The sequence below is a fragment of the Sylvia atricapilla genome, chromosome 4 (genome assembly GCF_009819655.1).
Source record: "Sylvia atricapilla isolate bSylAtr1 chromosome 4, bSylAtr1.pri, whole genome shotgun sequence".
Taxonomy (NCBI): Eukaryota; Metazoa; Chordata; class Aves; order Passeriformes; family Sylviidae; genus Sylvia; species Sylvia atricapilla.
In genome coordinates this window covers 14,571,356-14,587,248 of record NC_089143.1, presented here as the reverse complement: position 1 = coordinate 14,587,248, position 15,893 = coordinate 14,571,356, and the positions used below count along the sequence as shown (strand labels likewise).

The 15,893-nt window shown below is 41.5% G+C and overlaps 1 protein-coding gene across 1 annotated transcript in view; it reads left to right on the top strand.

Annotated features, from left to right (window-relative positions):
• Positions 1-4,269: 4,269 nt before the first annotated feature.
• The window catches only part of RBPJ (recombination signal binding protein for immunoglobulin kappa J region), a 142,344-nt gene continuing 130,720 nt past the window's right edge, over positions 4,270-15,893 (top strand). Inside the window, exon 1 of the mRNA XM_066317147.1 lies at positions 4,270-4,400. Within this exon, the coding sequence (XP_066173244.1) occupies positions 4,387-4,400 (14 nt within the window). The 5' untranslated portion in view covers positions 4,270-4,386. The remainder of the gene's footprint in view (positions 4,401-15,893) is intronic.

Here is a 15,893-nt window from a genome sequence, read left to right as displayed (position 1 = left end):
AATTTTTGGGTGCCAGTGATTGTGGCAGGCCAGCTCTAGATCTGTAACTCCTCACATCTACAGATATGAGGAAGGTTCATACAAGAACTATAGCTTGTACTATTTCTGGCTGAACAGTACCTTTAGGAGTCCTCTGAAGTCTGGAAAGCAGCTAGTCTTAGAATCTTCACTGTCTGCTTCTGTCTTCCTCTGGTTCTTAGAATTATCCTGTGAGTGGCTGACGTGGGCTTGCTGGATGTTCCATATAACAAAAGAGTTTCTTACAGTTCAATCCAAAATTCCATGTCCCATCTAAGAACCTTCAGGACATTTCTACTCTTTGCATTTTCTGGATGTTTTTAACATGGGTTGTGTGATTTTGTGGCCTCTGCTGCCTGTCTGCTTACCTCTCTGTGCTTCTGGATCAAAGAAACAGTGCCAGCAACACCACTAAATGAAGAAGCCTGTAAGGAACTGTGAGGATCAGAGTGACACATTCTCATACATGAAGTCTGGCAATCCTTGCAATATGTCTCAGAGTTCTTCCTGGTTGCTTTCAGTTTACAAGATTTTGGTTCATCGCAAGAACTTGTTATTCCGTCTTGCACTTAGCAGTTAAATTTTGTCCCATAGCTACCATTCCAGCTATTTTGCTCTGACATTCCCTCTCAAGTTGTCTATTCAGAAAATTTAATTAGTGTACTTAGATTTTTGTGCCAAACAATTATGTTACATTTGCCCTGGGACAGTCTTTTGAGGAATGCAACCAGTAAAATCCATCCTGACGAATGACTTCCCATTTGTCATTTCTGTTTTTAGCTACTTTCATTCTTGGCTTACAGGTTTTGCAGTTACTAATTGTGTACATGTGACATTATTCCAAGTGCTTTGCTGAAGTCCAGAGGGAATATATGCCCTAAATTTTTGTCAGGTTCACAAGGTAGTACAGTTAATACTCTTGACATATTCTGTTTTGGGACTTTTCACTGTCCACGCTTTTCTTTATGTCACAGTTTGCTATGATTCTCGTATGCTTTTCTGGAAAAAAGAACAGGTGGAAAGATGTTTCCCAAAGAAGTACCTGGACATTCTCATACTCCATCTGTGTGGATGCATCTTGATGCACATAAAATTAACCATTTTGTTGGATGTACGTAAACATCAAAGAGTCACCTGCCTCCCCAGTCCAGGCAGGAAAGAGAGATTTTTGCTGCTATCAGTTTATTTAGAAATCTCAGAAGTTAGTAATCGTCCTGTCTTTTGTCACTGATTATTGACTCAGAAGGACCAGGCTTGGCTAATAGAAAATTGCTGTAAATAGTACAAGAACACAAGGATGGATTTATTTAATCAGAAAAACCATCACTCATCAGACTTGGAGAAGAGAAAAGGCAGTGAGCAAGTCCAGTTGACAAAATGGGATTAAGTGAATTGTCACATCGGCATTCATTAGCAAAATTATTTACTGGGTTGCAAAAGTGTTCACACCCAGTTCTGGTTTCCACAGGTCATTGGGTGCCTGTTGCTTAGAAAGGCTCCTAACAAGGCAGGCATGACAACCAGATAATGACTGCTTTGAAGAACATAAGAAGTTTCCCTTCACTTCAATCCTTTGGAATCACAGAAGAGATACAAATAAAGGTAAAAATATAATTTAATTGTGCCACCAGTTCATTTGATGCTGATGCCAGTTTGTGATTAATTCATGAAGTGTCACATCCTTTGGGAACTACTTGGATTATGATCTGTATGCCCTGTTGGATCCTACAAACTCTAAGGATGTCTTTATCCCGCTTCATGCCCTTTTTACCATCAGTGACTCTGCCCATCCTTTTTCAGGAATCTTCCTGTGATGGCATGGTCTAGCTAAAGTTCTGATCATCTCTAAGTCTCAGAAAAGCAAAAGATGTTTTGTTCCTATTATTTTCTGTCTTCTAAGATAAAATAAGTTGGCATGGAACTCTCTGTTGAAACTGCCATGAATCTTTGCAACCAGGTTCTAATCTTAGCCCTAAATCTGTGGAAAGTTTCTCATCTGGATTTTTTTCTACCTATGTTTGCAAGCAGACAGTCCTGGTACCAGAAATGTCCATGTTAAGTATTCTGCTGGTAGTACAGAAATGCATAACCATGAAACCAGATTCATTCCAAAGAGACATTTAGGACTGTCTTGCTTAGGAACATGGCTTAGGGCAAATATCTACAACAGATAGGCTTCAACCACTTAAATCTTTCAGGATTCAGCAATTTTGTCTCCTCTGCAGTTTTTGAAATAAATCAAGGGAAAAAATTGTATCTCCCACTTACAATGTAGTGATCTCCTTCCCTCTGTTCTGAAATAGATCCCAAGCAGGGCTATCAGATCCAAACCATCTGAAAATAACTTCTGACATTTTCAAGACTCTGTTCTGGGTAAATAGCTTCCTTTGTGTATGAGATGCTTATGAAATCGTACCTCTACTGTATAGAAGAGGTTTGATAATATTTTGGTCTGCTTTGTTAATTTTACCTGGATGGACACAGGAGTCATATCCTCTGTTCTCTAAGTTAATGTGTTGACCATCCTGTTACCATTAAACTTCTCTTCTTGAAACACAGCAGGGGCCAGCCCTTAAAATCATCTGCATATTCCAAGTGTTTATTCTTTATGGACAGCTTCTTATGAATATTTTTGTGTTGAATGCTAGCTGTTATGTTGAAAGTTTTCCTCAACATGCTAATGCTTTACCATCTTGTATCATTGTAGAAAACATCACGGTGATACTTTATATACAATGAGGAATATATACACTTGTATTGGCAGCTTCTGGGTATCTGGGGAAATACTATGTTTAGTACAATGTTGCTGTATATTTGCTTTTGTAGAAAGTGACAGGGAGTTTCTGAAGAGGAATTATGCACAGGAAAGGATATCCTTCCCTCAAATGAAGTGAAAGCATAATCCCACAAGTCTTCTCTGAATGTTAGGCATCCGTCCAGTGTTCTTCCACTGTTTGCATTTCATTGATCACAAGGGTCATCAAGAATCCATGCTAGGATTATATTAGTTCTAGTTGAACCCCCAATCCCAAATCTGAGGTATTTCCAATGTTTCTTCACAGATGTGCTGTCTCAAAAGCCATCATATCACAAAATCACAGACTATACAGTGGAAATGACACTTGGAGGCAATCTAATCCAATTCCCTGCTCAAAGCAGAGCTAACTGCACAGTCAGACCAAGGTGCTAAGGATTATTTGGTGTGAAGGTGTCTGAGGATTATGTGCTGTCTTGTAGCTAGTTCCTCAATGTTAGATAAGTCAGTACACAAGATCATTATCTCTGGGAACACTGCAGAATCAGTACCTATTTATCTGAAGTGTAGGTGGAAGTATCATCATGTGTGTTGGTGCAAAGCTTGTTAGAATATACCAGGGACTATGGTATTGGTATTTCTGGACTTAACATGCCTGCCCTGGAGAGGAAACATCCTTATTCAAGGATTCACCTTTGTCCCTTTTCTGTGCATTACTTAGTATACATAAACAAGTGCTAGAGTAAGTCTCTATTCTCTCTTGAGGGCACCAGCATTGGGATCTGGATGCCATTGACTGGATTCATCTGTCTTGCAAGGAGGCTCTTTTCAGCCTGCATATTTTTAAGGAAGTAGAAGGTCATGGTGAAGTCTGAGTCTTTACCTGAGCAGGGCCTGTTCATTCAAAGCAAAGAAAATCTCGAGAGCTCTATTTACTTTTCCCACTGCAGATGAAGGAATGGGGTCCTAATGAAAGTATGGATGGAACAGGCTTTCGAAGAGGTGTTTGAAGAGGAGAGGTGAGGAGCTATTTCTGGGTGAACTGGTCAGCCATACTCCCTTTTGAAGCCTCACTGACAGAAGGGCTTTGGCAGTGGGAAGGCAGCCATGTGGTGGGGCATGAGTGGTAGTTACACCTCTCTCCACCCAGCAAAGCAAACGCCACAGTCATGCTTGTGCAAACTCACCAGTAAAGGAATGGGGGTGCTCAGCCCAGTCTAGTCCACCACAAGAAGAGAATCATCCCTCTAGTACTCCTCAAGCAGTCCACACCATCTACTGCTTTTCAGCCTAGTCAGTATTTCTAGTTTTCTAAAGAGGGCTACTAACATTTGGAATGTCTCTACACACAAGGTCTTTCCAAACACTATTCTCTCTTTTCCCTTGGGTCGGAAATCATTTTAGATGTGCCAGCTGGGACTAAGGCCCTGGGCTGTTTCCAGCACCTGTGCCTAGTTTTATGTCAAAGTGAGCTGGCTGAGCCTGTGGGACATTACAGTGTGCCCTGATGTGGGTGGTGCTTGGAAAGGTGCTGCTGGACTTCTGCAAGGAGGTGGAAAGCAGCAGTGTCAGAGCTGAGTGGTGGCAAAGCAGTGATTTCCCGTTGAAATCTGATGTTTATTTCTTGGTGAGTGTATGACATGTTTAAGAATATTTTTAATGCTTAATATTTAAAGTGGTAGTAGCAAGAAGTGATACACTAGTTGCTTTGCATGTTTCTTTTGTGTTGAATTTTAGTATGTCTGCTGCTAAAGATATAGTTACCCCTGCACTCCATAAGAGCCCCCAAAACAGGGACTAGTCAGCTGGATAATTCCCTACTCCTAAGTGTCTAGATGTAGAGTGAAACCTCTCACTTAGCATTTTCTGGACTGCTTATTTTCCAGTGAAACAGTTTTTCTTTTGATATATGTTTCGGTCACTAGAGAACTCTGTCTTTGTATTCTTCTTGTACATTATGCTTATTACTAAACAAAGAAAATTAAACAAAACCCCCACAACAAAGCAGTAACCTAAGTTCACAGCAGAAGAGCGTAGACTTTCTTCCCAGTGAAAAGTTAAAAGTGAAGACAAATTGTATTTAGTTCTGTTAAGTAACCAAGAAAATTCCTTTAGAGAATAGTGCTATGTTTCCCTCCTCAGAGGTACTGTATGTAACTAACATAATTATATGGTTATTCACAACGAGGAACAAGGATGTTTCATTCACCTTGTTTTACAAAAGGGAAAATAAGGCTCCTCAATCGGTCAAGTGCAATGCAAATAAGAATTGAGGATTGTTTCTGAACACTGAAAATGAGGCAGAGATGGGAAGTTGTGGGATGAGGATTCTCTCATGTACATTGATGGCAACAGTGAAAAAAAATAAACGGTTTATTTGCCATCATCGTTGTAGCTTTCAGTTAGAGCCTGGTTTATATTCAAAGTTCTTGCCAAACAATTACTTTTGCCAGTTTCAGGATTATTTATCAGCTTGGATTGACAAAATAAGCTGATGTGTGTAATAAGCCATGATACAAGTCAGATGTCTGAATCTGGTTTTGCATAGGGAACAGAGTGGGCTTTCCCAGCCTAATAAGCCAGAACTTGGTCTGTCAAAGGTGTCTGTCATGAGGGACTAGAGAATTTATGAAATCTGGCTCTTGTCTGTGGAGGCTGTTTTTGAGAGCAGTACTGATCCTTGGCCACAAAAAGTGGGCCGGCATCCTTTCAGTGTCTTTCTTCAGCAGGGTTGCCTGTTTCACAGCTGTGTGCTATGGCTCCTTTTCTAGCAGCTTCCCCGTTACCAGCTGCTCTCAGGGGGTCCTCTCAGCACAACAGAGCTGAAGCTCAGGGAGCTAAATGTTGTGCATCCTCTCAGGAGAGAGGAATCCTGAGCTATTTGGAGTTACATTTCTCTGGGTGGGTCTTTATGCATGGAGAGTTGGGCATGAATTCACAAGCCCAGACAGAGTTGGCATCTGTATTTGTATTTGTACAAATTTGTATCTGTATTTTCTCAGGTGTTAGTACTGGTCTTCTACTACTCAGTGTTTTATAGGCTAAAGAATCGAAGTACTCTTAAGTGATGCTACTTGTCCCATGCAGATGAGGAATTATTGAGGAAATCAAGGGAGCTTAGATACAAGGCTCCCAAAACACCTGCTCTTGAGGAAACCAACTTGCACTGCAAGCAGTTCTGGTCACTGCCTGTAGTCCTCATCTTTGTGCACTGTCCCAAGTGACACTTTAGCTGTCAGCTGTTTGCTTCCCCTGGTGTCTAGTGCAAGTACACCAAGTGATTGTGTGCCTGTGAGGAACCTCTCAGCAGGCTTGTGATGCTTGGAGAACTTGGAGATGTGGCCCTCAGGACCTGTCTTGAGTGGGTTTTCCTTGCAGATACTTCTGGACATTGACAGTATTTCTTTTACCTCAGTCCCTAGGTAACTGAGGTGTTAGATGTTAGATGCTTCAGCTGAAAACTATCTTGGCCCTTTTTGTGAGTTCTAGGTGTGTCATCTAGAAATGCTGGATCCCAGCTGTAATTGAGAGGCTTCTGCAAACATTTGCACCAAGGAACTTTTGACTTTTTTTTTTTTTTTTTTTTTTTTTTTTTTTTTAGCATTATAGAGTTTGGACTCAGGTGGTTTCTGAAACATTTCACCATCCCCTTAAGGCAAAAGACATTCTGAAATACACTTGTGGAGGAAGCTAAGCAAACCTTTGTGATTATCCTCAGAGTAGTGCGTGTACTTTATGAAATTTCATGTACAACCCAGCACTTGGTTTACCAGCAGGTCTAAACCTACTGCCAATGAGTTCTTTCCCTGGCTGCTTTAGAAATTATATATTTAAGTGTAGTCATAATTGCTTCTCAGGTTTATCTGCTGAGTTGAATGAGCCTTAGTGGGGATGGGATGCTGTTCCCTCTCCTACTTTACAGTCTATTCCTTGCTGTTGCTGTGGCCATTTTATTCTTACAGAGTTTCCTGGTTAACTAGGGTCTTAGCTTGTCAAAACAGAGGGTTGCACCTGCACTTCCTGGAGACAACACTGGGCTCTGCTTGCTGAAGAAGATGGTTCATCATTCTCTGTTGTGGTGTCACAATAACTCCTCTCTGAACTTTGATGGTTGTGCCAAGATAAGACATGCTAATAGTCCTGTTTCTGCTTAGAATCTACAAGACCCAGAAGTCTTTTGAGCAGGAGGCCTGTGTGCCTTGCAGGAAATATAGTTGCATACTGAGTATCTACCTAAGCAGGCTGTCAGAAGCTTGCTGGGGTCGCATGGAGAGGATGGCTCTGTGTAAGATCTCATGGTGAGTCAGCTTGCAGGTATATTGGGTGTCTTGGTGGAAAGCTTGCTGCCAGGGTACTTGATGGTCTTTCCCTTGGCTGCAGCTTTTCTCTAGGTACATCTGATTGAACCTGCAACCAGCATGGGAGGTCATGGAGGAGAGGGATGCTACAGTACTAGTGCAGGCACTGCCCTTGGAGAACATAATGAGAACAAGGCATGTGCTAAAAGACGGAAATCCAGCACGTCATCCTCCTAGGGTAGTGTTAAAGGTCTCGTGAAGTCAACCCAAACTTTATGTTTTCCCTTTAGACATCAGCCTCTTCCTCAAAGAAATAGACCCACTTCAGAAGGATGGATTCACTGCATGCCGAGAAGAAAAATATAAGCTCTTTAGGGAACTTAAATTGCTATCTAGCTATTTATTAAACAAATACTTACTTTAAAAATCTGCAAGATGGCATGGAAACCTTATGATGACTTTACTGAGCTGCAGTACATATGGCTGCTTAGTGAGAAGGGTTCTGCAGGCTGCTATCTTGTAGCATTAATTTACCTGGGCTCACTTCAGAACAAAAGAAGACATATTTATTTAGTTTTTCAAAGTTAACAAACTAGCATTACTGAATAGACTGCCCTAGTATTTCCTTTGAAAATAATACATTTTTCTCTTTGTTTGTTTTTTCTATTTCTGCCACGCTAAATAATTGGCCTCAGGCAATTTGGTAGAGCACTTATGTGCTCGTTATCCTCAGTAGCACTTATGCATGCGTTTAATTTCAGAATTGATAACCTGAGAATTGACTGAATTGTGGCCTCAGTGGTAATGCTTTTTCATTGCAGTGTAAATCCCATCTTCCCAATGGCCAGTAGATGGGGCAAGTAGGCCTCCTTATAGTTATGGTCAAATTTTAGGGTTTTTTTTTTTTTTTTGAATGCAAAGTTAAAATGTAGCTGTTGTTGACTCTTAGTTCAACAGTCTGGTTTGAAGGCTCTTTACCTTTGTACTGTAAGGGTAAATTACGAACTTTGACGTAACTGCACTATTTTCTTTACAAACATGTGTCGTAAACAATCGTTCTGTTCCTTGAAATTCTGAGGTTTAAAATTATGTTCCTTTCTTTACACAGGGATGAAAACAAACCTTTTGAAGGTTTTGTTGTGCAAAGATATGGAAAGGTGTGTTCCCTCCCCAAAACTAGCCAATAGTTAGGTGTTTACAACACTCATGGGGATGCAAAGGATCCAAGTTTTAGTTCCTGATAGTCTTCCATGTGCCTGTAGAGTGCACCAATGACAAGATCACCTTACTTGCCTTTTGGTAATCAATTCTCTCCTGCAAAAGCTGTTGTCACTTTTACACATCTATTGATGCACCAGACTTGTACAGACTACGTGTGGCCATGGTTTCCAGCCACGTTTGCTCTCTGCCCACACTTCTTGCTTCCTGTTAACACTTCATGCTATGTGCATACATAAAGAGGGGGTGATCCTCTGAATGCTGCCTGTTAAAAGCAGTAAGAGCTTTTTCTTGAACACATAGGTACACATAGCAATAGAGAGTCCTCAGTTTCCTTTTAGCCACAATCACACTTCTGTTTGTTGTTCATCACATCAGCTCTTAAAGTATGTTCTGCTTTGTCCCCACTTCTTGGAGCTCAGCTTGGTAGTGCGAATCCTGGAGCAGGCTGTGTTCTTACAGGCAGTGTGATGCAGGTGCAAGAACTGTTTTCTGCATTACACTGAAGCAAACAACTCCTCAGGTGCAGGGCCCAGGGATGGTGAGGAGCTTCTGCTTGTTACATAGACCAGATATGGTTTGCCTAGTTGAGTGTAGCTTGCCCTTGTGGAAGCAGCTCCTACTGTTCAGCCTTGAATAAAAGGTAGTGATATTTCTATTCTGTTTTATTTTAGAGTGGGGCAGGCTGCCTGAGATAGTTCAGTGGGGGATGAAGAAACCTGTATCTATACTGAACTGGCCAGGCAAAGCCAGCATGTTAAAATTAAAGAAAACAGTTTGAATAAAGATTTTAAAAAACAAACAAAATTATTTTTCCCCAGCTCTTTCTCCTCAAACTTTCAAAAGCTGAATTGGAGGCATTGATGTGAGCCTTCCTTCTCAGATATATAGGGAGACCCTCAGCTGCTGGGCTTTAGTTTAGCACAGGGATCTGTGAGTGCCACCATCTGTCATTATCCGTTTGTGATATCCAAAACTTCTTGGAGTGGGATGGAGCACAGAGGAATTCCTGGCTGGATTGGCATGACTTTCTACTTTTTCTTGAACCTGTTGCATGGTTAAATCTAAGATGGGTAACACTGAGTGCAGAGGGGTGTACAAAGCTTAATCTAGTGTAAACTGAGAGCAGCTCTTCTGCAGACGATGAAAGTAACCAAATTCTACAGATTCTAAACCAGTAAGAATCTGGCTCACCTTCTCCAAAAGTGCATTATACAGAATCTAGGCATTAACCTTAACCTATTCCATATTTTGAAGGAGCAATGTGTGTTGTCTATTTCAAAGTTTGCTCCAGCTTCTCTCTCTTTTGCAGCTTCAGGATGCCCTCAGACCTCATCTCTAACACTGCCCTCTATGTGGTGAGCAGGATGATTCAGACAGGACTTCTTGCAGCCAAATTCCCACAGCCTGTGGTAGTCCTGCTTTCTTTGCTTTCCATTCAGTTCTCTGACAGTCTTACAGCAAAAATTCCTTTGTCTCCTGCCATATCTACCTTTGCCTTGGATTAGTTTTATTGCCTTACTGTGTTTTGAATGAAATGTGAGTTCCTCAGTGCTTTTCCAGCCAGTGTTTGCATTTTGTTCATTGTGTATGTCTTGACTGTCCAGCACCCTTTGACTTCCATGTGGTGTTCCTCTATTTATAATTTTCTTTGTATCCTTCACTGTTACCAAAGAGATGTTCTCCTCATAAGATAAGCAGTGTTACGGACCCTCAAAGCCTCTGCTTCCACTCTACTTTGTGCCTTCCCTGAAGAGTTGGTCATTGCTCTCTAAATCTTCTGGTTGGTAATATGGAAAGGACTGCTTTAAAATAAACATATTGCTCCTGGGGCAGGTATAAAGCATGGCTCAGACTGCACAGGCTCCTCAGGAACATGAGTTTTGACACAAATACCTCATGAGGCAGCTGGAAACACCTACAGCATGTGGTATTTTAGAGTAAACCAACTGTTCAGTGACATGCTGGCCTCTGAGGAAAGCTATGCATGCTGTTAGCCAGAGGTATCTCATGAGGATGAGAGTCCGTCTGCTATTTGGCTCCTTGCAGACAGCAGCTGTTCCACAAGAAGGTGAAACATGCAATAAATGACTGCATTTAGTTGAAGCAAATCAGAGCTCAAGCAAAGGCAGTGGTACAGCCAAGTATGTTTACTGCTCTGGGAATGCTTTTGTGCTGATACAGATCTTTCACCCAAAATCTCTGGACATTTGGAAAACACTAAGAAAGATGGGCTAATGCCTGTGTTTGCAGATGTATTTGAGCCAGGTTTTGGATGCTGCTGTCCATATAGCCTACATTGAGTTTGGTACTGCTGTGGCTGCTTGCCCAACCATTTCCTTAACTGCATAGATGGTTTCTCAGCTGGTGCCAGGCTCATGCTGATGCAGTTTCATTGGTAACAGGACCTGAGCAGGCCACTGCATTGCTAGCTCAGGTACGTACACATGAGCCGTGGTCACTTAAATATAAAAATACATTTTAGGAGGCAAGAAGATCTATGACCTGGGCTGAAGAGAAAAGATCAGTCCCAAAGATACATTTCTCTTTTCTACCACTGCTTTTGAGGGGAGAGAAATGGGAAAAGTGAAATATTGTGTAGATTGTCGCTAGTGAGAGTAGGTTCAGGCTAGATTGTGCCATGTCCAACTGCTGAGTGAATTTTCAGATAACGTCTGATGCAGGAAAATGTCTTGTGACCCAGAAGGGAGTCTCTTCATGTGTGTGCACGTTTTCCTCATGGACCAGGGATGTATCTTTGGATGCTTCTTTTGAGATGCAGAGGTCACTTGTTAATCTGCAATGGCATACAGAAATCAAGGCTGTGTCTTTAGCCAGTAGGAGGGCGTTAATGCAAGAATTTCATGTTGTTTTTCTAGAAAAGAATATGCTCCCAAATAAATATCACCTGCTTCTGAGTATGTTCCCAGGGGTTTGGTGATGAGTTAAGAGCCAGAAGAACTGCACTGCACTGAATGATTTTCATCAGAGCCCTGGAGGCTGATGGCTCCAGAATGATTGGAGGATGGCTCTTCCTTGCCAACTATCCCCAGACAACTGGGGTGAGTGGCTCCTCCCTGATGGTCTGGTGGTCCTCTACTCATTTTTCCTCAACACACAAAAGGGAGCAATCTCTAAAAAATCTTGGAATAGACAGCCAGTTCCTTCCGACTTCCTCACATTTTACTGAGAAACTTGCTTGCTCCCATCTTGTTTGCTTAGCTCACTCTCGGTGGTTTTCTGCAGACATTTCTCCCAGATGACCTTGCTAGAATCACAGTGAAACCGAAGGCACTACTCATGTTCTACTCTGGGTCCTTTAACTACAAAATGTTTTCAGTTTGTGGAGAGGGCTTTTTCCTCTCTCTTTCATACTCTCTGCTCCGTGGCTTCCCACAGTGACAGCCATATCTTTGATTTGAGAGAAGCTTTGCATGTGCTATGAGTGGCTCCTTCTGCTAACAATTTGTCCTCTGGAGCCTGTTGCTGCACAGTATAAATAAATTTCACTGTTTAGTACTTTCCCATTTTGTTCCCCTGCTGCTGGCAGTGAGTTGACGTACCATGTTTTGTTTTTCAAATTTATCTTTCTTTGCCCTTCTTATATGAGACAAAGTCACAAGATTAAATTAACAAAGATGCATTATTGATGCATACTTTTTTTTGTTGTTTCATCCTGCACTAAAAGTTCTGCATAAAATGGGAATTAAAATGCAGATTACATTCTGGAATAGTATTCAATTGGGTCTTAGGACTAGGAATAAGACTTCATCCCACTTCAAAAAGTCTAATGGTGTGTGCTGAATAGATACAGTCTCCGTATAAAAAGCATTTTTCAGTCATTCTGCCACATAAACTCAGTGTTTTTATGAACAGTTCATTTGGCCCACTCCGTGCATGTGTGCTGCTAGGATGACCAGGATGTTTAGCACATCAGACCTTGCTTTGCAGTGGTGAATGTAGGTACTGGAAGTTCTCCAGTTGTAGTACTATGCATGCCCCTGCAACATCCAGCTCAGAATATGGTAAATATTTAGAGTGGCTGAGCCCAATGTGGGCTCTGTGCTGTTTTAACTGGATTGTTACTCCTGTTTTAAAGCTGGCTTAGGCATTTATCCACCACACCAGAATCACTGTGGAGTACATGTGCCCCTAATTGGGTATGATGAAGGCCACAGTCATGTTTTCCATGGTTCCAAGCCTGAAGCTTAGAGCACTTGAGGTTGTTTTTACTGCATGAATGTGACTACATGTGGATTTTAATATAGAGAAAAACATACTGTGACCAGTTAATGAAGTCAGTAAAGTGGTTACATTTGCCTACTTTCTCGGAAATTATCATAATTCCTGTCTTTCTTGGGGTGAATAAATGAAATCTATCAATCTAGGCAATATTATCTTTGTCTATTTTTGTATCTTATTATAGCATAAACAGGTTTTGAATAATATAAATCAAGACATTTTTGTTTTCTCTTCCACTGATGACTTCTAAGCAAAGAAGGACATCACCATGCACAGGGTAAAAAAAGCAAAGAGAAACTAACCCATTACCATTTGCATTTTACAAACCAGATCTTTAAAAAAATACTTGAAAGAGGGGAAATTTGTCACCTTAACATTGCAAATTATGTGAAACCAGTATGTCCTCCCACCACAGCATATGTTTGTGGTGGGTAGGCGGGGGAGATGCAGGGAAGAGGTGATGGTATAAAAATACCTTATAAAAACAAATGTTTGGCTAGGGGAGAGAGTTTGTCACTTCAGCCAGACTAGAGGGGGAAACCAGACAGACAGGGGGTGGATGGGGCCGTGGGGGGAGGAACTTAAGTTCAGTGAGGTAAATAACTTGACAGTGTCTCAGAAATAGCAGTCAGCTAATTAGCTGGAAAAGATCAGATATTAAACAAAAAGGTGACCTACAAAGTTAAGGAGTAAAAACTCTTTAAATGAAAAATTAAGACCTTAGGGGCATTAAGCATGTGACAAATACCAAGCAGAAGGGTGACAGGCAGAAACCTCACGATAGAGGGCACAGTCTTGCTGGCAGCCACTCTTCCTGCACTTTCATAAAAATTAGGATTTTTCTCAATTATCCTTCTAATAGGCATGCTAAGACAAATACAGACCAAGGGCTCTATATGGAAACATAAATGCAGCTTTGAAATGCACTGCTAGCAGGCTCTCTCTCTCCACATGCCATATGGAACAGTTTGTACACTCCACAGCAGGTACCGTGCAAATGCGAGCAGACACCAACATGACCACCCATAGTGGCAGCCAGGGTAGAAAGTGACAGTTGCCTTGTCGTGCCCCTGGGCAGTTTGTGTGCTGTGCTGGGACATCCCTACATCATGGGACCTGGAGGATGCAGGAGCCAGTGGGAGGGACGCCAGGAGGGACAACACTCAATGCCCCTGCACCGTTCCAACTGGAAGTAGTAGCTATCCAAGTCTCCTTCCTATCAGGGATAATTATTGTTTTAATCTGGTTTTAACTGGCTTGCCTCAGTAGACAAGGAGGTGCCCAGCTCAAGGAAGAGTGGGTTAGTGTGAGAAAAAGAGACATGAGGAGAGAGCAGGCTGGTGAGGTGCTCTTTACATCTGCTGATCTGTTACCCACATGTATCCTGTTTTATGGACAGCTTCAGATGCTGCTTTCCTTTCTACTTATTCCCTGTTGCTTTAATCTAGGGACATTTGAAAGTGATTTGAATGGACATCTTCGTGAAGAGAAGATATTTTGCTAAATCAGACAAAACCTGCTCGCCTTCTTCCTCTCTTCTTTCACTTGTATGGAAGTATGTCTTTCTCCTGCCTTTTGGGGGTAGGTCAACCTTCTCCCCCATGGTGTGTATCCTGCAGGATATTATAGCTGAGTGAGCAAGGCTCTGTTGCTGTGAGGGCTTATGCCAACTAACTCTGTGCTGACAGACTGGCTGGTTGGGTTTCTGAGTGACAGGCATGGGGCTGTTATAAGCGCAGGGCAGGTTTCAAGGGTGGCATAAGCTGTGGAAGCTCCTTGGTTCTTAGTTTGCAGTCAAGGCCAGAAGAAGATTCAGCTTTCTTCTCCTTCTCTGACCTAAAACATATTGCTGAGGTCTGTTCTGCAGGGTGAAACTTTCCACGAGTAGGTGTTCGCACAAATTTGGTTATATCTGGCTATCTTCGTATGTTGGTATACAGTCATTTCATACTTATATTCCTCTGAAAAACTGTGTATTTCCCCCCTTCAACAAATTTCAAAGAAAATACGCCAACAAAACATTGATAGAGAAATTTTGCATACTTCAGTCAGGAAACTGAAACCTAAAATACCTTCTGAGCCGCTGTCTGTGCAGCTGTGTGTTGCTTTGTCCTTCAGGGCTGACTTGGTAGCTGTGGGGATTAGTAGTCTGAGTTCCCTGACTTACATGCATGTAATATTAATGAAATATTTTGGTGGAAATCTAGCTTTTACATTTCAGATTTGTTTCATTGCTCCAGTTGGTGGATTGAAACTGCCATCACAGCAGCTGCCTGAATATCATGTAACACAACATGCCTTGATGTCTTGTCATATTTCAGTGTTTGCTCGCAGTGTGAACAGTCCCAAGCATTGTGTTGGTTTTTTACGAAGGTCTAGAGTTAGTGAAATAGAGAGGATCTTTTTTCCTTCACTTTCTCACAACCCCCCAAGTTCTCATGCCTTTCCACTATCCCTTTCACTGATTTAGTGATCCACCCTTTACTGTGCCAGTGCTTGGGGGGTGCTTGCACTGTGATAACAATGCAGTACAGAAAGCCTTTGCAGATGCTTCTGCATGTGGCTTCCTGAATATACTGAGGTCTTCCTGCCTATAGTGGGCAGGTAACACTATAATGACTGTAGAGTGTAACAGTCAAAGCTATGAGGTTTACAATTAGCCAAGAACTTTTTTTTGCTGGGGATCTTAACACCAAACCCTAAAGCATTTCGTGGAAATTCAGTACTTGTGATGCAACTCTTTGGGGAGTTTCTTATGTGTAGAATGCAATTTCTGATAAAAAGGAAAGGCAAGTATATTATAGGGTGTTAATAACCTGATCATTAGGTGATCACTGAGATGTACAAGACCAAGTTGTAAGTTCTGTGGATGAATAAGAAGAAACAGAAATATCAATTAATCTTTCCAGTACTGTAGATAAGTGTCTTAACTGTTGGGCTTTTGAGGAGGATGCATGAGTCTGACTTTTGTGGCTCCTTTGTGTGAAAACTCTCAGCGTCTCTATCGAGTTCTGAAATTCCTCTTTTTCTTTTTTGCTGGTACTAAAAATTTATAGTTTTGCAAAATTAAAACCTTGTTATCCAGCCAGATAGAATAATAAAAGTTGTAGGTGTCTTGTGAACGTGAAGCAAAGAGGAAGAAAATGTGTTAATTTATTGGCTCTCTGTGAGAGGAAAGTCTGGGCTTCATTTAAAAGTCAAATGTAAATATCTTTTTTCTAACTTTGGCTTGTGACAGCTCAAGATTTGACATATTCTCATTTTTCCTAGCAAGCTGCTAAGGATTGAGACCAACTTGATGAAAATATACCTTTGACAGATGACAGCAGGATTTCATGAGTGATTTCTATCTCAAGGCAACT